Source organism: Parasteatoda tepidariorum, chromosome 1, assembly GCF_982258835.1.
Source record: "Parasteatoda tepidariorum strain Cologne lab strain chromosome 1, Ptep-v5.0, whole genome shotgun sequence".
Classification (NCBI taxonomy): Eukaryota; Metazoa; Arthropoda; class Arachnida; order Araneae; family Theridiidae; genus Parasteatoda; species Parasteatoda tepidariorum.
Genome location: NC_141755.1, coordinates 75283589 through 75309302, shown reverse-complemented (window position 1 = coordinate 75309302; position 25714 = coordinate 75283589). Strand labels below are relative to the sequence as shown.

Sequence of the window (25714 nt, the reverse complement as noted above, 5' to 3'; positions counted from 1 at the left end):
TAAGCATTTAAATTATTTTTATTTTCTTACATTGTAATTTTTAATTCTATTGTAATTTTTAATTCTATTTGGCTTAGTGTGGCATAGTTTGGTTTAATGTGAAAAGTTTGTTTGCAGTTATAGATTTTAATGTGGTTTTTAAATGTCCAAAGTTTAACCTACTATTTATTATAAAAATTTTCCTGGTATTATGATTTGTCTTTATTGTTTAAATAGGAATTAAAAAAAGTTGGTTATTGTTTTTACAAATAAGTCTCAATATTTTTCTTAAATAATAATGTAAAACAAATAAAAGGTGTATTTATTAATCTGAACATATTACATTTTGCTGGCCATTTTTGCTCCAGTATACATACATAAATTATGGAATTTTTCGAAAATATATTTCAATACATAACATTTTACACATAAACATGATTAGCTGCCTGTTTATCGTAGATTCTTCAATCATGAAATTTGATTAAGAAATTCATTTAACTTTTAAAAATTTATAATGTATAACAATGTGTCTTATATATTAAATAATTTGAGATTAAGTACCTCAATAATTTTTCATCTCACAAACAACGTTTGAAACAACTTTTGATGTGAATATTCACCATTGAAAAATAAAATTTCACTATACAGTACAAGCTTCATCTAATGTACAAACATTTTAACAAAACATCTAAACAAAATTATTTTAATATGTGTTTGCGCTACTTTAGCTTTTCTAAAAAATTCTAATGTGATTCAAATGTTCTTTTTTAAAAACTTACTCTTTCAAGGGAATCATGTCCGCTGTCCAGATAGAAATTCATCATAGTAATGATCTAGCGATGATAGAGCGTTGCCTAGCAACGGCAAAGAGATGAATAAAAAAAAAAAATCTTTATTTTGATTGCAAAATTTTGCTGCAAAGTATTCTTACCAACTGTTTTAACAATATCCTCCCCGAAAACTGAGAAATAATATTGCCAAAAACATCAACAAAAAAAAAACTAACTTTATGATGCCCTAATTTATGATGACGCAAAATAGCTTAAGTTTTTTTAAAATTATTTTTGTCCTCTTATTGCTTCAAATTTTTGCAAAGTTGTGAATGTTTTCCCTAAAATCAGCACCAAAATAATAGTAATAATAATAATAAACATTGTTTGTATGTAGAAGGAACTCCCCTCGCCACAAAAAGTCTATGCTGCTATGGAAACAAGAAATAGCACGCTTCAAAGAGGGGAGCTTCACTCGGTCCTGATTCAGCTTATCTCTCCCACGTGACCCAAAATCTGTCTTAAATATTGACTTATTACCCTACTGGAAATAGTTGAACCTCGTAACCATAGTCACCGACACTGTCTAAACGAATGGCGAAATGAGTTCTTTCCATCGATAGAAAAAGGCATAGACTATATATGCCTTTTTCAAATTTACTTGGTGCGAAAATTTTACTCTACGCCTGAGAGCAAATTCCCCGATTTGGTAACCCTGCATTATCGTTGCTAGGCAATGAGTTTGTTTTAAGGGAAACATCATGGAACAACGGATAGCCTTCCCTTGTTGCACTGGTATTCTAAAGTAATTCTTTATATAAAGCATTTACATACAATGGCGCTTTAGCTTGGGCTATTTTAAGGACGTGGCATTTATGCGTTTTCATGCTATATATTATACTTCACTATAATATTTGTTCACGATCCTACATGAGACATCAGTGGACTATGTAGATTTTCCATAGGTATTTGAGCCATATTGCTTACCAGTGATTTTTCGGGTGTGTCGTATTGTCTTTGGCGATATTTCCTGGCGGCAACTGTGACGACACACACGACTACCATCATGGTGGTGATGATACCCAGAACTGCAGCTACAGCGACATTGCTAGTGTGGTGTATGCCCTGCATCATGAAGCTTTCATCTTTAGTGCGGGCTGAAGTGCAAGAAAATTGCACGTACTGTCTGTCTTCTTTATTCTTGACGCCGATGCAGAATTTATAAGTACTTTTTGGCTGAAGATTGTTTATGGTGTAGGAGCGAAAGAACTGACTCACTGTCACTGATTGGTATTCTTTTTTCGTATTCGTGCCATTTTCCCTTCGATATATTATTTCATACTCAGGGAAGGAATTTCTAGCTGTACCGTTCCACACGACGGTCACGAAAGTGGACGCTATACCCAAAGCAAAAATGTTAATGTCTATATTTTCAACGATTAAGTTAGTGACGGCTACAACTTCACCCATGGGGTTTTCTGCTATGCAAGTATACGTTCCCGAATCTTTGGGCTTTATGTGATATAGCTCCAGGCTGCCAGTGTTCTTAAACTGGATATGAATATCATTGGACGTTTGGTTAAGGACAGCGCCATTCGGTAAAATCCAGTGGATGTTTGGGACGGGTATGCCGTTTGCTCTGCATTGAAAGATGTATTTTTCTCCTATCTTTTTATCAACTGTAATGTTGGAGGGTCCCACAAGAAAAGGTTGGCACGTGTCAGGTATTTGCGAGGCCTTCAAGTCTTTTACCGGGGTTTTGTGAAACTCTGAAGGTTGATCACACGTCATGATGTCTGAATTGAGGATCTCAATTCGACTTGCATTGCTACATAACATTTCGTGTATCCATTTTATGTTACAGTCACATAGAAGGGGGTTATCATAAAGACTTATTTGCAAAGGTTTTAGAAACGTTTTGATTACATCTCGGTTGATGGCTGTTAAGTTGCTACCGTGTAGGGACAAAATCCTTAGGTTCGGGACATTTATGAATGCGTGGGAGTCCACGAACTGGAGCTTCGTGTTGTGGTGTAAATGCAAAGTTTTTAGGTATGGTAAATCCCAAAAGGCACCTCGGTCGATAAGAGTCAAATCTGCAATGTTTTCCACAAAAGCTTCTTCGAGTGTTAGGTGGACAAAATCACCCGTATGCAGCTGTGGAAAAAAGTTTCCTCCTAATTTCAGGATTTTAAGATTTTTAGTTGCCTGGAGAGACGTTGATGGTACTTTGAAGAGTTGATTATCCTCGATATAAAGGGAAGTTAGATTCTCCAGTCCATCGAATGCGTGGTCGCTGACGCCGCGAATTTTGTTACCGCTAAGTGAAAGCTTTCGGAGATTGCCCAGTGCCGTAAAAGAGCCGCTATTAATGTAAGAAATGTGATTGTTTTCAAGGTGCAATTCTTCCAGTTTTGGAAGTTCCTTGAACCATTCTGGAAATATGGCATTCAATTGATTGTGATCAAGGTTCAAGCGACGTAGTTCTCGCAATCCATCAAAAACATGCTCTTCAATGAATTTTATCTGTACATGTGTCATGACCAGTATGCGCAATCGATGGATGCCTCTAAAAACTCCGTTAAAAACTGTCCTGAAGTCATTATAGGACAAATTAAGAACTTGTAAATTTGTAAAGTTGTGGAAAATAAGACCTCGGCCGAGTTGTTTGATTTGATTGTGGGACAAGTCTAGCAACAAAAGACTATTTAGTGGAGGTAGTTGATTGTAGAGATCAGTCAGATTGTTGCTTTGTAGGATTAGAGCATTCGTCTCTGGCGGTATTCCTTCTGGGACAGAAGTTAAGCGATGTTTGGTACAGTTGGTGGTCTTCAAACTGACGTTACCGAGGAAACTGAAGATCTGAGAGGAGCAGCTGCAGGAACTTGGGCATGGGGCTACTGGCGTGGTGACTGTAGTGGCAATTGCTTGATGGAGAAGCGGTGGCAGCAGGAAGAGCAGATGTATCAAAAATGGATCTTTCATTTCGGACCACGACTGCGGTCCATACTCTGTTCACAGGACATAGCTTTTCAATCCATTGTTGAAATACTCAACTGTTGCCTGAAATAAAATGTTAAATTTTAGTAATAACATTTAATACAGTTATTATGATTTTTATTCTATATCAAGTGAATCAGTTATCAGATCCATATCTATTTTGCAATTTTCATTTTAATGAAACTCGGTACACATTTTAGTATGTATCTAAAAATCTAAGCTCGGCGAAAGTTTCAGATGGAGAAATTTTATATTGTAATAATAACGTAGAGCATATGAGAAATTATCATAAGCAAAGGAAATTCAAGTTTAATGGGACATAATTTTTTAAAAAGTAAAGAAATTTCGTCCCCAGATTTTGTGTTGATTTTTCTATTAAATAAATCATGTACAATGAAAAGTTTTAGATTTTTAAAATTAGCAGCACATTTGTTTTATTTTAAAAAAACTTTTCTTAAAATACCTAACGCAACCAAATTTGAAAATTTGTGTTTTTGCCTATAAACGTTATGTTTTTATTTCTAATAGTAGTTGTAAAATTACGATAAATTCAGCTAAACAGGGATTACGAAGTAAGTTTATTGAAATTTGTGATGGAATAGAAATTTAAATTATTACATTTTTTTGAAATCTGCAATAATTCTAAAACTATTTTTTCAAAATATTTTAAATTTTTACACCTGTCTAACATTTATTTATAAAGCATCTACACAAAATCTTTATTTGTTGCTATAAAAACTATGCTGACGTGGAGTAAACTTGAACGTTTTCTGATCACAATTTGAATCCTCACTTAAAACTATTGTGTCAGTTCTCCAATCTGAAATCTTTCTGCATTTTTTTATACATCTTTCTATTTCTGAAAATTGTCCTGAAACATAACTGGAAAGTTTCACCCCTACCCTTAATTTTGTAAACTGTGGAAATATTAAATTGGGAATAGATATGAAAACAGGTCCACTTGAGATCTAACTCTCCAACTCAGATATAAGTGATGAAATAGTTTGTTTGAGAGCATTTAAGATGAATATAAATGTTCAGTCATGAGATTAATGCTCTTAAAATAGTTCAACGTACACTATTACGATTTTGATAGGCAGAAAGTTTGCTTAATGTGAACTTATTCGTATGGTGTTTACTGTTTCTGGCGAACACTTTCTAGGACAATCGGAAGTGAGAAATTTGAGTAAGAGTTTCTGTGAATATCGGATTTGTCAAGACCCCGGCAAGCAAATGCCACGTTCTCTTATGAATCCTATGCTGCTACTATTTCTATTAACTATTTCACTATCAGCAAATGCTGATAGTGAAATAGTTCAAAGTAATCAAAAAGTTACAACTTGTGACTTTCGTAGATCGCTTTGCCTGACGTGGGTAAAGGCATGGTACAATTACCTTTAGTTATATGTAGTCTGTGAATAACTGAAGGTGTTAACACCCCATTTAATTATATAGGGAACGTTTATCTTTTTAATAAAATTTGAAGTCAAATTAATCTATGTGATTAAAGTCAAAGTCATAAACTTTAAACATGTACAATCATTAGTCGCATGCGAAATATCCCTGTGATTGAACTTAATCTTTTATAAACAAATAACATGCACGTCTTAAATTGAGAAACTAAATGTAACTTAATGTAAAATATAAAGCAAACAAATGTTGAATTGAAACTATATAAGTGGGTATGCAAACAATTTCATTTTTTAAAATGTTTTTTATGTAGGTTGCTATTGCATGCCGAATTTTGAAAAATCATTCTACCTTACCCAGTAATGTAATATATGTTGACAATTGGGTACTTGCAGCTCGAGATGAACTGAAGTGATTTGCTTAACCATGTCATTTGAATTACATTTAATTGAATACTTGTAAGCGCGTGTGTGTCGAATCTGATTGGTTTCTGAATCGACGAATGCCACGATTTACCTACGATGACGTCACCTGCAAGCATCCGATTGTGAATCTTATATTAAAATACAATTCAACGGTGTAGAGATGAGAAAAAAAAATATTGATTGTTTATCTCTGTACAGAAATAACATTTAAGATTGAGTTTCTACTAGTCGCTGATTGATTTAGTTACATGCAATATTCAGTTTTTGTGTTTACATTAAAATAATATAAATAGTTAATCACATTCTTTAATTGTGATTTTTTTTAATAAATTTTTACTAGCACGTGAATTCTTTTTGAAGACTTTTTCTTTATTATTGAAATTTGTATTGTTTGGAAGATTTTAATTGTAATTTAATTATAAAAAAGCAAGAATGGGTATCTTTCTAAAATATTTCTACATTATTACAATACTGAATTATTAATTATAGTTCCGAATCGAGCAGAAATGCGCAACTTCTTCCGAACACATTTTGAAATTGCAAATGTCATTTTTCAAAATGCAAGAATCTTACTTTAAAGTATAATTACTGCAATTATAATGCAGTTTAAGAATTAATTACTTATTTATTATTTTTTAACTATATTTTATATTGACTATCAATAATAAAAACTGCTTGTTTTTGAGTAATCAATTATTAAGATGATTGATGGAATTCACGAATTCCCAACCGTTCTCCGTTTAGCTTTCTTTTTTTTTCTGTACTCATTATCTTTTCAGTTAAATTTTCTTTCGTTGATTTTCCTTCGTAATCCCTCACCATCAGAGCTCTTAATTATGTAAAAGTCGACTTCTTTTAATTACAAAAATGCCCTTTCCCTTTTAGTCGCTAGATAAAACTTAATTAGGCTCACGTGAAGTTGGGTAAATATGACGAGATAGTAGTGCATTTAAAGCGCAGTTTTTGAGATGATTTAAGTATGAAATTAAAGCACCAGAGAAGGAGGCAAAAGCATTTTTTTTCGAGGAGAGAAAATTATCTAAGCTTTTTTAATTAATAATGCAAAACGCGATTAAATAGAACTCTCGTGCCGGGCATAATTCAAGCTCATGAATATGATATGGTGTTGCAATCTCTTTTTAAATAGGGTTTGGACGATAACAAAAGAACTTAACATTTCTTGGTATTTTTAATAAAATTATTCCATTTGCTTGGTATAATTAAATAAAAAGATTGTTTTTTTTTACTGCTTTGCCAGTGTTTTTTGTATTACCGAGGACGTTAAAATATTTACCCTCATCAAAGAAACTTTTAAAAATAAACGATAACAAATTATACAATTCGTACCTCGTGTAAAAAAAAGTTTTTTTTTAATTCTTGTAATTTTTTTCCGTTTTCTAAATAAAAACGCTTATTTCAGTTTTGTTAATAAAATTTAACTTTGCTCTTAGGGTTGAATTTGACAGGGAAGCAAATGTTAGCTTTCTAATGTATTTGGTTTCCTGGATGCGAAGTTATTGCCATTATTTAGATGAGAAATCGTAACCCCAGTGTTTGAGTGAGATATTTATGCCAACACTTGAAAGAAAGATCCTTGCCAATGTCTGGGAGAAAGAGAACTGCCAATGTTTGGTTGAGAGATCATTGCCAACGCTAGCATGAGAAATGCTTCTGTAAAATTTCTGTAGATAGAGTGATCCATTCTCCGAGCCAAACACCTCCTATGCTAATTATCAGAATGAAAATCGCATATAAAACGACTAATTCGAAACTTTGGTCACACTCTATAATTGCAGTGAACAGTGAATTTTGTACTTCAAACCTTACTGAAATGGTGATAGTATTGGTGGTATGGTACAGTGCGTAGTACTTACAAGTAAATATTTAATTTCAAAAATGTTTTATTTTTAAATTTTTATTTCTCAAGAACTATTTGACCAATTGTAGTGATTGGTCTGTAATTTCTTATTTAAAATTAAAATGTTATAAAAGTTTGTATATTTTATAATTTGATACCTGCAAGAGGTGTCATCGAAGGTAAAGCGTGGCATTTGTCGATTGAGAAGCCAATCACACACTCGCGCGTTTGACGCACACGCGTGACGACGCTTACAGGTATCCAATTCAATCTGATTTTAAATCACAAGGTTAGGCATAATCACTTAATTTTTTCTCGGGTTACAAGTACCCAATTAAAAATGTTTTCGACTAATACTGAGTTAAATGATAAAAAATAATAAATAATCAATAAAATAATTTTTTGTATGTATTTGTCTGTCTTTTATGAACAAGTTTTATAATTGTGTGGAATAAGTTTTCGATTTGCTTACAAGTATCGAAATATACTGAACTACGCTAGCATTAATTTTAAGTGACCTAAAATTTTGATTGCTCTTCTGACTAAATTATTAAGACCATATCTTCCAGATGGCGTCTAAACCCATATTTTCATGGTTAAGAATCTAAATCTGTTGCAAAAAAGGCATGTTTTGAAGAGAGTGTTTAAACTCGAAATTTAAATCGATTCTTTGCTTCGTGGCAAAAAACTTTTTTAATAAGATTAATCTTCGTTCACATTGCACTGCGAGGAAAATCATAAATTTCGCCAATAGTTGAATTTGTGGAATATTTAAATTATTTGTTTTTATTAAATCATTAGAGCAACCCCGCTATATATCGTAATTTTTAGCAATTCAAGTGGTAAACATTTTTAACAACCATATTTTTCTTTTCTATATCTTCAAGTATTTGGTTAAAAATAATACTAAACAATAATTGAAATTTGAATAAAATAAAAAATAAAAATTTGCAACCGCATAATAATTTTAGAAGAAAAAGGATATTCTCCTCGCATAACTAAATTCGCAAAGAGTTCTTAAACTAAGTAATCTACCGAAATCATTCCGTATTCAGTTTCGAGGCACAATAAATTTTGTGAAAGTCGTAAAAAGTGCGTAATCCTTTTCTTACCTACGAGCCTAAAATAAGATAAAATATTTTATTTATGTATACAGCGTGCAACACTATTACTTTGCGAAGTGAAAATTTCATTTTCTTAAAAGGTTCTACTTGTTCATGTAATAAATATAGCGATTCTTTTATAAATAATAAGAACTGTGTTAATATATTGTTGTCATATTGTTAAAGTAAAATATTTTCCGATTATTATTTAGTTAAAAAATACAAATAGTTTCCACTTTTGTTTATCTTATTTTTTTTTCCTTATATGAACATAAACTTTTGCGCGGATTAAGTAATTGACTTTAAAGCTCTTTGAATCGATCAAGTCCTTACGTTGAAGTGCTTTTACAAGCAGTGCTTATATCTTTTTATATATTCGAGGTAAGTAATTGATGGAAATAATACAATTATGGAGGATGCACCTTTATTTTAGATGCTTTGAAAGGAAGCATTTTTTTATGTAGTTTTTATTTATTGATATTTACTTAAAAAAATCACATGTTGACAAATTCTAGCATAATAATCTTTTCAATTATGAAGACTCGTATTTTATAATTATTTATTTAATAGCAGTTTTACTAAGGCAAATTTTACTTCATTACATTTTACATCATGATAAATATCCTTTTGATTAAAATATATGTATTTGTATGTTTTTTACTGTTTTATATTTGGTATACCATGCACCATTCTCCCAACCCCTCAACTTTGTTACACGTAAAGGAAAGGCTCTCATTGACAAACCGTCACCAACTTAAGGTTATATTTTGTTATCTTAGCGGCTTTTGGCTCTACTGGCCAATGCCAAGAAGCCTGCTTTTTGAAGCCAAGAATTTTTAATTCAGAGAATGCGTTTCTTGTTTTTTTCAGTGGCACAATCTATTGCCAAGAATAGGAAATCAGTCACACACACACACGCCACAGCCCGTTTTACAGGGAGGACCCAAACATCCTCCATTCATGCATCCAATGATCGTAATTTTGACCTGAACCAGAGAACGATCAATATTCAATTCTATACCTCCAGGGGTATTGATTTGTTACCTGGAGGACTTTGTGAACCCGACAGATTTAACGTGCATTAGTCACCTTTTAATACTCGGGGATTCGTCGGCTGGTGGGATTCGAACTCACATTCTAATGAACATGAGCTCAACGTTCGTTAAATTATATATTTAACTTTAGATCGTGAAGGAAAAAAAAGAAAAAAAATTGCTGAAATAGCTTGAAATCGCATTTAGACAATCTATCTTAATATTAAAACTTGCACTAAGTCTTATGTACATATTATTACTAAATTTTCAAAGAGTTTTTTTTAAAGTTTATTATCGTAGTAGATATTAATTTAAATATAGAATTCAAAATAGAATTTAAAATTAATTCTTATGCGAATGGGGAAAAAAAAAGAAAAATTTCGGAAGATCTGAAAATGTTTGTAAAATACTGCATTGAATTTTGCAAACCGTTTTATTTTGTCACATTGTGTAGTATTTAAAATCTATCTAAAATTGATTGGATAAAGGAAATATTGATTTGAGAGTTAGTTATTGTGAAATTAAGATGAACTACAAACTTAGAAATTCATAATTTGCATTTAATAGTTAGATCGGTTTGTGTAAGAAATGTATAAATGAGTGCATCTTTCACAAACACAGATAATGAAAATCTTAAAATAATAAAAATGTGTACTAGTGCAATCATTTTATCACCCACTATTATAATAAAATTCAGGAAAACATGCTAAAATGTCACAAAAAATTATTTAGCTGTAATTTAGCGATCATAATAAATGAAAATCCGTTATGGTAAGTGAGGCCTTTGGTCCTTATTCATTATTTTGTTACATAATTTAGTCTTCCAGACCGTTTAAAATTACCAGATTAATATTACCCCAATATAACATTACAGAACATAGCATTACCCTTAGATTAATATTACTCTCCGATATTTTAAAAATTGTTTTAATTTCCCATAATAGCCAAGTAAATAAATAATGGCTGCTTTTATGACCTAGTTGCTTACTTGACTCTACATAGGTTATATTATGGTTTCAGGTCATGGAAATACTATGTAAATGTTGTATATAATGTGTTGAAACGAAAATTCATTCACAGTAAAATAAAGCATCCCATTTTTAATGAAAGGGTTCTAGTGCTATTATTATTTATTTATTGTTATTTTTTTTTTAAAGTTAACTATTGATCGCCAACCATTGCATTGTGTGATTTCCATTTAAATTATTTTTGCCTCTCTTCACTTCATCAGTTTGGGATACATTATGCAAATCATCGTCTGAAGAGTTTTCGAACTAAAGTATTTTTTTTTCTCCCTCCTTCTCCCTTATCGATTATGTCAGAAACCACACGCATTATCAAAAACCACCATTTGCTGATCTTCCCTCATTAAACGGAATGAACTCTTGGGGAAGGGGAAGGAAAAAAAAAAACTGTTTCAACTGAGTTTATTCAGCTACTTCGGAATCGGTTTCTTTTCATAGATTGATAGAATATATTTATTGTTAGTGATGCATGAAAAGCGTTACGTGTATCGCCCACTAAAGGTATGATTTTTTTTTTGCTTTGCAGTTACATGGTGCGTAGCGTTTTTAAAAAGTGCTTAAAGGTGCTTGTTTTTAATTTTCGTCATTTAAATGTTCCTAAAGGTGCTTTTTTTATTGGGTGTTTTTAAAAAGTGCTTAAATTTTCCTTTTCGAAAATGAAATTTTTTTCATTACCTTGTCGATTTTTGACACGTATTGTGCAAAAGCATGCTTTTCACACTGTTCTGTTCATTCAAGCACAATTTATTTCTGCGTACCGTAGGTCCTTAGCATATGAAGGCTTCAATCATTTTACATGTTAGATGAAATATTTGCGAGTCCGCTTGTGTGTCTACTGAGCTGAGCTCGGTGAGATTATTGCACTTTCATGTGCAATTCTGCTGCATTTTGCAAGATATTCTCAATTTCAGGCTTCATTTTCCACCCTCTGACCGAAAAATCTCTTGATCATTTTATAATGGCTAATGTAATCAAGAAGGGTTCTTTGTCAGAAACTAGGTATTTTATCATGATCATCTAAAGACTTTGAAAATTATTTTGCATTTTGTTAAAGTATATAGTGCTTAAAAATGTATTTTGAGCACTTAAAAAGTACTTAAAAGGTGTTTATTTTTTGTTGAGAGATTTGGCTACGTACCCTGAGTTAGTTACGCCTTTAAATTTAAGTTTAGTTAGTGATGTAGATAGTGGTAGAGAAATTTGACTTAATCGATAACGATTTAAGTTATTTATTGATTTATGTACTTTTTTTTAATGAAGACTAAAATTATAAAATAAGTAATTGATTATATTTACATTTCAAATTACATTTTAAAGTTGATTGAAAAAATTAAATTTCAAAGTTTACTGGAAGAAAAAAAAATTTTTTTTGTTACACCTAAACCGGAAAAAAAAACAAAAAACATGGATTGCATAACTTTTTAATATCGGTTGTGGGGATTTCGGATTTACGAAAATTTCAGAAAAAATAATGCGCTTGTCGCTTTTTGTTTGAGGTGCAGAAAAAGAAAAAAATATTTTGTTCTTTTTTACCGATTTAAGAAACTTTTTGTTTAATTTTATGCTATTACTTTTTTCTTTTTAGTTTAATTTCACGTAGTGTTGTAATATAGCAAAGCAAATAATGGCTGCTTTTATGACCTAACCACTCACTTGATACTACGTAAGTTATATTATGGTTTCAGGAAAGGTTTTCAATATATATGTATATATATATATATATTGAAAAGTGGTCAAAACTCCGATTTGAAATGAATTCTGTTATTAATGGCCGGGAATGAAACTCGTATAGTCATCTTCTACAGAGCTCCTGTTGAAATTTGGGCACACTAGCTAGTCACAAAGTGATCAAAATTTCGATTAAAAAATATGCTCCCACAATCTAGTAAATCCAGAGACGAGTTACGGGGACAGTAGTATTCCGTGGGAGAAACTTTTCATCTCAAATTTTGTTTCACCTCCATAACTGATTAAAAATTTAAAGTATAAAAAAAAAGTGTGTTCAGACAGACCTGTAGAGTAAGCTATGAAGTTTCAATTGTCGAAAAAGAAGTTTCAAATTGTCGAAATGCATACAAATTATTGGAGGAAAACTTCCCCATTGCTCAATCGTAAGTTATTCTCTCATAATTTGTTTTCGGGGCCGGGATAGCGTGGCTTGTAGGGAGTTTTTCCCATATCCGAAAGTTTGATCTCCCATATCCGAAAGTATGAGTTTGATCTCCAAAGGCTGAAGAATTCCTGTGTACAAAATGGTGACTGGTACACGCTAAATCGGTGTCACAAAGCCCTCCAGGTTTCCACAATAACTTTGGGGTACTGGATCGTAGATTAATCATGCTCTGGTTCTGGTCAAAATTACGACATGCGCTTGGATGGATTGTGTGTGAATGTGTCCTCACTGTAAAACGGGATGTGACGTATGAATGTTGTCTCTGGATCATCCTCAGTAATGTTTCCCAGATCGTCGTCTATAGCCCACTGTGCAGCTCTAGTGCGACATGAAAAAAAGTACCAAATACCATAATTTGTTTTCATTTTGATAATTTTCAGCATTTGAAACTTCATGATTTACTCTATAGGTTTGCCTGCACTCACTTTTTCTATACTTTAAATTTTAAATTAGTTATGGAGGTGTAACAGAATTTGTGATGAAAAGTTTCTCTCACAATATAAAGTCCTCTTAAGTAGGCGTGAAAATAATATTGCAGCTGCCATTCATAGTTCGGGGATGCATGCAAAGTGTTTCATTTTTTTAAAAAAAAAAATAAGAAAAAATAAAAATATTTGTGTTATACTTCAAAATTTTTATCCTACAACACTTAAATACGTACTTAAAATAATAACTCAAATGGGATTTTATTGCAAATGGATTTGTTAATATTTTAGAACATTGAAACGTTAAAAATTTTAGCAACATATTTAATGCTTCAACGATAGATTAACTATATTATTCTATGAAATAAGTAGATAAAAAGTAGAGTGGGATGATTTTTTTTAATACGTTAATTGACACATGTGATAACCAGTAGGTATTTGATCAAATAGCGGATTTAATACTTCAACTCAACAAGCATAGTTTCTAAGTACATTAATTGTAACAAGTAAGTACGTTAATTGACACATTCAGTTATTTTATGTGACAGCCAGTAAGCATTTTATAAAATAGCCGATATAATACTTCAACTTAACAAGCATAGTTTCTAAGTACATTAATTGTAACAAATAAGTGCGTTAATTGACACATTCAGTTATTTCATATGACAGCCAGTAAGCATTTTATAAAATTGGGGATTTAATACTTCAACTTAACAAATATAGTTTAAGTACGTTAATTGACACATTCATTTATTTGTTCAGTTATTAACATGTGATAACCATCAGTAAGCATTCTATCAAAAAACGGATTTAATACTTCAACTTAACAAGCATAGTTTCTAAGTACGTTAATTAATACAAATGAGTGCGTTAATTGACACATTCAGTTATTTCATGTGACAACCCGTAAGCATAAACAGCGGATTTAATACTTCAACTTAACAAGCATAGTTTCTAAGTACGTTAATTAATACAAATGAGTGCGTTAATTGACACATTCAGTTATTTCATGTGACAACCCTTAAGCATAAACAGCGGATTTAATACTTCAACTTAACAAGCATAGTTTCTAAGTACGTTAATTAATACAAATGAGTGCGTTAATTGACACATTCAGTTATTTCATGTGACAACCCTTAAGCATTCTATCTATAGCAAGCTATTTCATACTTCAACGAAACAAGTATAATTTCATTAATTTTTATCAAAAATGACGTTAGTTTCAATTACGATGGTTCTTTTACCACTGGTTAAATTGCGGAATGGGTAAATTTCAATCCTATTTCATTAATAGTGGTTCAAATAGTTATATTTATGCACTTTTTTTTCAAATATCAGAACTACTAAAACTGTGTAAGGGTGGCAAGGAACAATATTTGCTGTCTGAATCGTCAGAGATACTGTAATAAAATCAACTATGTCCTTGAAACTCAATTTCATTATTGAATATCATTTACCGAATTCCATTATATAATGTTCAAAGATTAATAACATTATAACAAATTTTTTTTTATATATATTTCTGAAATATTTGTTTCCACTTACGTTGTTCCAATTATGTGGCTCGACGATTCTTTTTTAAGAAAAGACAATAAATAATTTTTTTTCGATCGGTAATTTTTTTCTCTCATTTTTATTTATTCATAGTAACTATTTCTGTTAACTTTAATGAAAAAATAAACCTTTCCATTATCCTTAATCAGAATATATCCATCCATTATTTTTCTTTATGGTTTTTCAGAATTTTTTCAATCGTTTTTTTTTTTTTTATGTTCTCCCAATGGTCTAATAAAGAAGAGAGCTTTATTGAAAGCCTTTTTCCGGAATAGTCTGTTGTTAAAAATGGATTGTGAGTCACGTTTCCGGGATCAGTTAAGATTTCGCCATTTCTCTTGTCCGACATTCCAGATAAACGTCTCCTTTTCTTCCTGCTTAACAAAGATCCCTAATAAAGTTGAGAATAGAGAAGCTTTTTTATCTCCCCCCCCTCCTTAAAAAAAGTGCATTTTCCAGTTAAAACAATTTTTTAAACTTTTATATTTAAAACGAAGTATTTTTTATATACAGACTATCTAACACCGCTATAGCACAGACCCAGTAACGGGTTTATTATAAATGATGGATTATTATATATAAAATCTTTGAAATAATATTCAGTTGTATTGTTGAAAATGGTGATTGAATAATTTGTTTTTTCAATTATCAACTAATTAAATATATAAAGTCTCTTCCTTACAGCAAAGTTCTTCTTATAACGAAATTTTTATATTGAACGTTAACGTTCAAAGTATTCTTCAAGTAACGAAGCGGCAGTCTCACTTAGGATGCGTAACGTTTTTAAAAAGTGCTTAAAGGTGCTTAATTTCGATTTTCGTTTTTTAAAAGCCCTTAAAGGTTCTTTTTTCATTGGGTGTTTTTAAAAAGTGCTTAATTTTCCCTTTTTCAAAATTAGATTTTTTCTTTACTATGTTGATTTTCGCTTCGAATTATGCAGGAAGACACAGTTCACATTGGTCTATTCAACGTTTTCATAATTAATTCAACCCCAATCTATTTCGGCGTATAGTCTGTCCGTAGCGTATGAAAACGCCATTCGTTTTACATGATTCAAAATTTCATGATTTTTGACAATTGTCAAAAACAATGCCAAAAGGTTTTTTTTTTTGACATGACGGTTAAAACAAGATAAAACTATCGATTGTCAAAAACTTTCCAACCCTGCCTAATTATGATATTTTTTAAAGTGCTTAAAAATATTTTTTGAGTGCTTGAAATGTGCTTAAAAGGTGCTTATTTTTTGTTGAATAATTTAGCTACGCACCCTGTCACTGTAACAAATTTTTTAGTTGTTTACTTTTTCAGTTTTTGTCAATTTTGGAAATTTTTAGATTATTATTTTTTTTTTGATTTTCGTTATTCGTGAAGAAAGTTGCAGTTAAAAGTTGTAAATTTTTCTGTTCAACCAATTTGCTCACTCATTTGTCTTTTTTTTTTTTTTTTTTTTTTTTTTTTTTTTTTTTTTTAGAATCACAACCATTATTGATTCCAGTAAAATGACACAACTTAAACTCTCCTTTATAGTGTGCATAACTTTACTTTTAATTAAAAGTTGTAATTAAACTGCTGTTTGTAGAAAATGCAACACCATGAAGGAATCATCAGAATCAAATGAAATTCGCAGCAAATGTCAATTATAGGATATTATGCAAATTAATAAAGTTTCAGAGCCATCGCGCGTGCGTGGCGCGCGCAGCGCCCTCTGAATTGATGCTGAAAGCGTATAAATAAAGTGCTGTAGCGGGACGTTGAAAATAGTCTATGATTATTTGTTAGTGGCAAACGTTTAGTGAGACCTGAGTATGCCTCCACGACGGAAGAATAAGAAATTCAAGCAACTTACGGAGTTTGAACGAGGGAGGATAATCGGCCTTCGAGAAGGAGGATTTTCCTATCGCGCAATAGCAGCTCGTATGCAGCGGAACAGTTCCACAGTGATGCGAGTTTGGAAGCAGTGGACCGACGAGCACCGAACAACTCGAAAAACAGGCACTGGACGACAGAAGGTGACGTCAGAGCGCGATGATCGACACCTGCTCCGCATGGCGGTGAATGATCGCACAGCTTCCTCCAGGCAGCTGGCAGCACATTGGTCTACTGCTACAGGTGTACAATTGTCGGCTTCGTCAATTCGTCGTCGTCTGCTGCGCCGTGGATTGCGTGCAAGGGTGCCATTATACAGGATTCCCCTCACGGCGGATCATCGACGGCTGCGTCGGCAGTGGGCTCTTGAGCACAGAGACTGGCGAGCTGATTGGCACCAAGTTGTCTTTTCAGATGAATCACGCTTCAATTTGTGGACCCATGATGGCCGTGTTCGTGTTAGACGTTATGCCGGTCAACGCTGCCTTCCTGAGTGTATTATTGAACGACATAGTGGTCGAACACCCGGAGTTATGGTCTGGGGTGCGATTTCGTATCATGGACGATCCAATTTGATACGAATTGAGGGTAATCTCAATAGTAACAGATACGTCCGTGAAGTGCTACAGCCCGAAGTCGTTCCTTTCCTTCAAGGCATCCCTGGAGCTATCTTTCAGCAGGATAATGCACGCCCACATGTTGCGCGGACTGTTAGAGACTTCTGTTCAGCACAACGCATGCAACTTCTTCCTTGGCCTGCTTATTCGCCGGATATGTCGCCTATTGAGCACGTGTGGGATATGGTTGGTCGGCGTCTCACTCGTGATCCGCGTCCTGCAGTTTCCAAAGACGAACTTTGGTTGCGCATACAAGCGATATGGAATTCTCTTCCTCAAGCAGATATTCAACATCTGTTTGACTCCATGCCACGTCGTATAGCAGCACTTATTGCAGCGCGTGGTGGCTGCACCAAATACTGATTTCGGACGCTTAATTTGTTTCTTTTGTTTTGAAAATTTCATCATTTATTTGTATCAGTACAAGTCGTTTCTGCATTAAATTTCATTTGATTCTGATGATTCTTTCATGGTGTTGCATTTTCTACAAACAGCAGTTTATGTACCTCTTTTTTGAGCTTTTCCCATAGTCTACAACATTTATAAAATAACATCAAAAAAGAAAATTTGAGTCCACTTAAACGAGCTACCACTTTCTCAGCTATTAACTACATGCGCATGAGACAACATTAGTTGAATAGCAATTTGAACGGAACCACTGAAAACGTTCACTATAACCTAGTATTCACTGTATTTCGGGTTTATTATTGGGGGGTAAGATTGTATTTTGTTTTTAAAAATTGTTTTATTTCTACCCTTTTTACAGAAATGCTGTTTAAGTTATTAATTTTAAAAATAATAATCAGATAACAATGTTGTAAGGTAACATCGCCAATCATCATCTAATAGTTAACATCATCAATCATTTCAACGATTCTCCTTCAGGACTAGGGTTAGGATTGATGTGTTACTTGGCATCAAATTCTAATTCCAGGTCTCCCATGTTAACCCATGGTGAGTTATATGGATATTAATTCCCTATTTATTAAGTCCCCAATCAATATTTGGAACGTCTTTGGTTTCATTTTATTAATTAAAATGTATCTTATTGAATCTAGATACTAAATTTTAGTTTTTAATATTTTTAAAAAATCTTTCCGAAGTTTATATAGTATCTCTACTTGACAAAAGTTAAAAAAGAGTACCCATTAAACTTTAAAATTTTAAATTTTTTAATTACAATGTGTACTTCTATTTAATACTTAGAGGACAACAGATTCGAGTTTTTTTTCTTTTCATCTACTTTAGAAAAGTTTTCTCAAAAATTACTCTCCTGTAAATTCAAAAAGTAAAATTCATTTTTACATTTTACTTTTTGTATTACATTAGTATTTACATTTAGTAAATGTTTTCAAAAAAGTTTTTTGTATAGTTTAAACATATGAGGTTGAACCCGCTTTTTATTAAGCTAATTTTCTAATTTTATTTTAACATAATAAAATTTCCTAGCTGCCACTATTTTACAGCATAAGATGTTGTTTATCTTTTTATATTGTAAGGTTTTACTTTCTTTAGATATGAATTACCTTTTCATTTATGATTTTTAAAGAGTTTAAAAGGTGGGTCAAAACTCCCTACTAGAAAGAACCAACTTTAATCTAATCGAGTTATTACGCTAAGGAAACTAAAAAAATATAACTTACTATAATTGTGTAATATGAAATATGTATTTACGGATTAAATTTGAACTGAAATTGTTAAAGAAATTTAGTATGCAAACTATAATTCTCTTTAAACTGCATTAGTAATTTTAAATTTAAAGTATAGAGGACAGATAAACCAAGAATAACTTTGAGTTTTTGATGAAACTTTTTTTCCCAAACATGAAATTGCAAACTTTGTTTTTGATTATATTTTGCTGATTTTCGGTAGTGTAATTGATCCAATTATTTAAATATAACGTTATTTAGAGTTTTCTTAAGTTTTGATTTTTTATTTCAAAAGTCATTAGCATTTGAAGTTTTTTTTTCAAGTCATGTGTTTTATCCATTAATGTAAATCTATCCTAAATTAATTAAAATAAAGTAATATTATATTAATGTTAATTTTATCTTCGTATTTTTAAGAGGAAATATGTAAAACATTGTAAATTTTACATGTTAATCCTTATAAAATTTTGAATTTAATATGTTAAGTCTGTGATGGTTTTAAAATTTAAATTCAAAAGCGTTTCACTTTTTATTGTTAAAAAATTTCCAACTCTTAAAAATAATGAAAAATAAATGTTTTATCTCAAATTAGTTTCAAAAATTTTACTCTATTTTAAACATTTTATTTTTGAATAAATATAATATGTTTGAGATGAATATATTTTAAATGCATATTGTTTATATTTAAATATTTTTAATATTTGAATATTTTTAACATTTGAATATTTTTAATATTTCAATATTTTTATTATTTGAATATTTATAATATTTGAATATTTTTAATATTTGAATATTTTTAATATTTGAATATTTTTAATATTTGAATATTTTTAATATTTGAATATTTTTAATATTTGAATACTTTTTGATTATATTTAATATTTGAATACTTTCTGAATATTTTTAATAAATGAATATTTTTAATATATGAATATTTTTAATATTTGAATATTTTTAATATGTGAATATTTTTAATATTTGAATTCATTTGATTATTAGAATTTGGTGATTATCAAATCTGCTTATTTTTCCATACTTATTTTCGATAAATCAATAAGATGTAATTACAATTTATAAACCGAAGAAGTCTGTTTTTAAATGATGCTTACTGGAATTCGTTGTTCAATTTTGAAATGAATTTTATTGGTTGATAATGCTTTGCAGGGTACACAGGTTTATGGAATATGGCATTAGGTAATTTACAAAATCCTTTTGTTAAATATTCACTATCAAAAATTTGAGACGAAACATTTATTTGATTGTATAAATATCTTAAAATTACAGTGACTGTTTTGTTAATGTTTATAATTACGAGAATAGAATTTTAATACTATGTTTTATTTTGCACTATGTTTTATTTATTATTAAGTATAAGGTAAAATACTTGTGTTTCTTTTTCTTCTTCTAGAAATTTATATAGAATAATTATTCTATTGCTGTAGAAAGTTGATAAATTAATTTTTTTTAAAAACTATCTAACTTCCAGGACTTCCAGTTTCTACATATATATTATGCATACGTATGAATTAAAACAATTATTATTTTTAAGTTTCTACTTGATCATGTGTAAAATAACTTAATAACAGATCTATCAAGCTTAATTTTGTACATTTAAAAAAAGAAAACATCTAAATCAAAATTTGCATAGATTCAATATGATTCTATATAATTATATTATTATCAAATACATAGAATAATAGAGATCTAAATTGATTTGATATAATATAATTGTTAGACTCAAATCAATTTAGAGATTCGATTCTAATAATTATATTAAAATCAAATCTCTAAATAAGTCGCAAAAGTAAATGTTCAACATCTTATAAAAAATTTTTTCGATGCCTATTTTATTAGATAATTAAACTTTTTTCATAATTGCTTTGTACTGTTAAAGAATTTTTAGTCCTATTTCCAAATTAGTATTTATGTTAAATATAATAATGTTTTTTTTTTTAAATTGCCAATTGTAGTTATTATTTTAAACCATTTACAAGTTAACGTTCCAAATTTAAATAACAGTTTGTTTTTAAATGTAATATGTATTTTTTATAAATTTAATTTAATATTATTATATTAGATTAAAATTTTATGCTGAAAAATTTCACGTATCTTCATTTCTTTAATGATTTTCTCATTCTCAGCCCCTATTTTTTGTTTTGGTAAATTTTAATGGTTTAAACCAACTAATGGTCAACCGTTAATAAACAATGTAGGTTTAAACCATTCAAACCAATATTGATGTCTAACAGTCAACTTTGCTGCTTGGATATATCTTTTTCATGTTTGCTTCGATAATAACTACAAATTTGGTACAAAGTCTACAGAATAAAAGAAAAAAAAAACATTCGTTTTAAATATTTTATAGTTAAGAGAAAAATAATGAGTGAAATTTCTTGTCTGTATTAAAATATTTCAATAGAAATAAATTCAGCTGTTTTATGAAAAAAATATTTTTCAATCCGTAACAATAATTATGGAATGCATTCAAGATGGCAGCGTTTATTTTATCTTTACTTTATATTAATATCTACTCATATGCTAATTTTATTAAAAAAAGTACTTAGTTGTACCTTATAAATTTGAATTAATAGTTAAAATTTATTAACTTTACGATAATATTTCAGACTGCAATTTAGAACGTGAAGAATTTAAATTTTGTAGCCAATTTTTACCCGTGCATTAAGTGGCCTCCATACGTGTTTTGTATTTTTTTTTCGATAAATATAACTTGCTTGAATTTCATATTTTTTTCTTAATTTCTGTATTCTATATTTCACATCAATTTGTTAAATAACATTAAAATAAATGAAATTTTTTATAAAGGTATAAATAATTTCATAGATAATGTTATTTTTGAATATTGTTCCAATATTGCTTTTAGTATCGAAGACCAGAGGTTGAAAAACGAATTAAATTTTAATTTAAAGAACCGGACAGGTTAAGTATGTATCGAAGCATCAGGAAGATGTATACAAAAACATCTTCATATATCCTTCTTATTGGTATTAAGAAGTAAATTAATATTCTCGGTTTATAATCGAGCATAAATAGTTCATAAACATCGAAATTCTGATGTTTAAAAACTTGACTTTAAAAATATTTTATAATAAAGACCTTATTGGAATACACGCCTTTTTAAATGTTTTTTTTCCAATAAATTGTTAGGTACCAATTGTTCCTTTATAAAATATTGACAAACTTTATTGAAACAATGAGAAACTTTTTTATTATCTTTTTTTGTGGTTGAAAGTATACTTGTAATTCATCAAAGTCTTATGTTTAACTTTTTATTTGTTTCATTCGAACCAGCTAAGCATTTATTTTTACGAAGACTTAAATTTATCCGCAAGTTCTTAAATATCCCTCATCGTTATCAAGTCCTTTTCCTTTAACTCTTTACATACTCGTTAACTTATACTCTTGGCCAAGATAACTCTCCTGCCTTCAATTGAAATGACAATACAATTGAAAGCAGGAGAATTTTTATATTTTGTCAGAGCTTAACCACACCGTTATATAATTAAAATGCATTTCTCTGCATGTTTAATTTTTTTAAATGTAGCAATAGTCAAATTATTTTAAATTAAATTTATAAATATAAGAATTAAATAAACATAAATAAATTTTTCTAATCAGTGAATAACTACGATTTAATTCAATGAGATACCTTCAAAAATGATAATGGCACAATGTTTGATATGTGGGATGTTAAGTCTAGCTTGTGTTCATTATTGCATTAATTGACGAAAATATAAACAGAAAACGAAAAAAGGAAACGCTTGTTTAACAATTTAATGTGCTATTTAAGGAACTAAATATATAAAACATAACATAAGTTTTTTACGTTAGTGATTGAATATTTTTAACGCATGAATAAATGTAATTTGAATTGCACATAAAATATTAGGATCGGCTTTGAAACATAAAGGGAGGCAGAAAAAAATTTTTTTTTCGCTATCAACTTACTGCCGAAAACTTTTATATGGTAGATAAAAAATGATACCGAAATTTTTTTAAAATAAAAATTTATTTTTCTGATTTAGTATACCTTTAAAAGAGACACTAAACACAAAATTGTGCAATTTTTTAAAAATGATTTAGTTAGCCGAAATTTTTGTATAATTTTGTTTTATTAATGCAATTGTGCATAATATATGTTTTTGTCAAAACTGTAATTTAATGTGCTCTAATGAGCTTAAGGGCTTGCTGATAGAAATGCATTATTTTCCTGTTTTTTTTTTCTATCCCTACAATTTACAAACATGTTCTCATAACGTACCAATAATATATATATATATATATATATATATATATATATATATATATATATATATATATATATATATATATATATATATATATATATATATTCATAACGTGCTAATATATTTTAATTATTTTTTAAAGAATAAAAGAGTGCCTAATTTATGTAATAACAATACAATGTAATAATAACGAGGTAATAAATAATAATGTGTAATCGGGAAAAATTTTGGGTTAAAAAAAACTTATAAGAACATTTTTATTTTTATTAACCTGTACAACTTTTGTACGTCTTAGCATTAGGTGGATTGGATATGTCTTTAGCCAGCCTTTGTATATACCATATCTGTACACCATCCTTAGTTAAATATTTTATAAATATTTGTTATAAATATTTATTTATTGATATGTTTTAATATATTTCAACAGCTGATAATGGTTTTATACATCGTTGTAACATTATTATTCATCATTTAACGATGACATTAAATAGTTGATCATCAACAGTTGATTATGGTTTTAAATAACCTTTTATATTTATTATTAAAATTTTGACATTGACATTAAATGTGAGCTAATATATTTCAATAGTTGATGAGGTTTTAAATATCCTTTTAATGTTATTATTAAATTTTTAGCATTGACATGAAAAGCGCGCTATGAAATTTCAACTGTTGATTATGCTGTTAGTTACAGCAGATGCTTCTTTCAATTTGCATATGAAATGCATCATCATCTTGTATCTAAAATATTTGCAAATATATTCATAATTTCATTGCAAATTAAAGTTACCTTTTGATTACTTTTAAGTAAGTTCCAAACTTCTGCAAACATGAATCGAATTAATTTCTTATACTATTTTTAATTTATTCAAATTATTTGAAATCATTAAAATAAATTTCAAAAATGAGGAAATATTAAATTTTTTTTCTGAAATTGAGCCTTTAAAAGAGCACCACTCTTAACAAACTCTTTGAACAACTGTGACCTAAATAATTCAAGAAACTGGTCTATAATTTATTAAATTTCTTTTGCCGGATATCCGGCAAAACAGACTCATGCACGATTGACAAAGGTCAGCTCTCACCTGATAGATATTTATTCCTGTCAACTACTATGACTCTTTCGCACACTTTTCAATAATCCGAAAATATTTTTTCTCAGTCCGGCAGATGTATTCCCGGACTCCCGGATGGATGAGCAACAATCCGGTTCACGCGTTCGCTGAGGATCGTCTTCTAGCTGAATGATGAGAGTCTGCACGAACAGTCAAACAGCGCTTGCGCCCTTTGTTTCTGCGGCGCCCCTGTGCCGTTCCCAATCGGTCTCTCTTAAGCAGCTTTTGAATTTTGAGTTGAGAATATAAGATTATTGCATCCATTCGTCTTCGCCGTTTAAAAGAAGCAATGTTTGTTTAGCGCCCTAGAATTGATTGTTTGTTGTTCGTAATGTATACATTATGTGAACGATAAACAGTAGATCTATTAGCTTAAGTGCTGCTTGTTTTAGGAAATAGATCATAAATAATAAATTTTGTGAAACCGATTTTATGCATATTGTTGAAAACTTATAAATGGGTTTTGGAGATTTACTAAAGAAAAAAAAATATTCTGGTTTTCTCAACTATAGATTATCTACAAACTTTTTTTCTTCTTTTCTTTTCCTTTTTTATTTACACTTTCGAATGTTTTACAACTCAAGATTTTAATCAGAAAAAAAGATTTCCTTCGAATTATTTTTACCTGTTGATTTTATTTTTAGATGATAAAACAAAGCTAATTTATTTACTAGTTTTGTTTTCGTTTATGAGTTTTTTTTAAAACTAAGTTCAGTTAGTTTTTTTAGTTAAAGTTCTGAATTTAAATTGTCATATCCAATCTTTTTTTCTAACTTATTTGTTTTTTATTTATAACGTAATAAGAAACGATTGTTTTCGATTGCTAACTAATTGAAAGTAATAACTATTTAACTATAATATAAGTTCTGGTTGATATCAACACACCTACCACTTTTTAACTCTGGGCATCAACCCAACTTCGTTATTTAATTCTCGATCTTTTAATGGCTATGGTTGGAATGCCACTTAATGTTGATCCCAATCATATGACAAGTTTAGCACCTGAGCTTTCTCCAAACACACCAACGAGAAGAGTTTCTGTCACGACATATTTAACATACAACTTTTTACGTATACAGTTTTCACGACCACCACCTTTCCACAAAGCTATATGTAAATCAACATTTTGCACTTCTAATTCTAAATCATTTGCAATTCTATGTAAATCTTTTTGCAATTCTTCTGAATTTGATTTTTACAAGGTACCGTTACTTGTTGTATACATTACGTTTTAAGCATGTAAAAAAACTCTAAATTCAATATGGAAATGAACTGTTCATTGATAGTGTTGATATAAAAACCCTGTCATTTTTTTAAAACTTTAAAAGCCTATTCTGAAATGCGCTATTTTTTAGATATAATACTATAGGTTTATGTTTTGTTTTTGATGTCTGAAAAGGTAGTGATACTAACTGTACCATAATAGGTGTTTTATTTTTGATGTTT

The 25714-nt window shown here is 29.9% G+C and overlaps 2 protein-coding genes across 10 annotated transcripts in view; one reads left to right on the top strand and one right to left on the bottom strand.

Annotated features, from left to right (window-relative positions):
* Window positions 1-25714, top strand: part of LOC107443405 (mitochondrial inner membrane protease subunit 2) — a 137798-nt gene that overhangs the window by 26904 nt on the left and 85180 nt on the right. The gene's annotated exons all lie outside the window — the stretch shown is intronic.
* LOC107443404 (leucine-rich repeat neuronal protein 1) lies at window positions 281-24435 on the bottom strand. Its single transcript, XM_016057252.4, has 2 exons — window positions 24239-24435; window positions 281-3812 (listed from the first exon to the last, which is right to left on the bottom strand). Exon 2 carries the CDS (start codon window positions 3732-3734, stop codon window positions 1668-1670), a length of 2067 nt encoding a protein of 688 aa, XP_015912738.1. The 5' UTR covers window positions 3735-3812; window positions 24239-24435; the 3' UTR covers window positions 281-1667.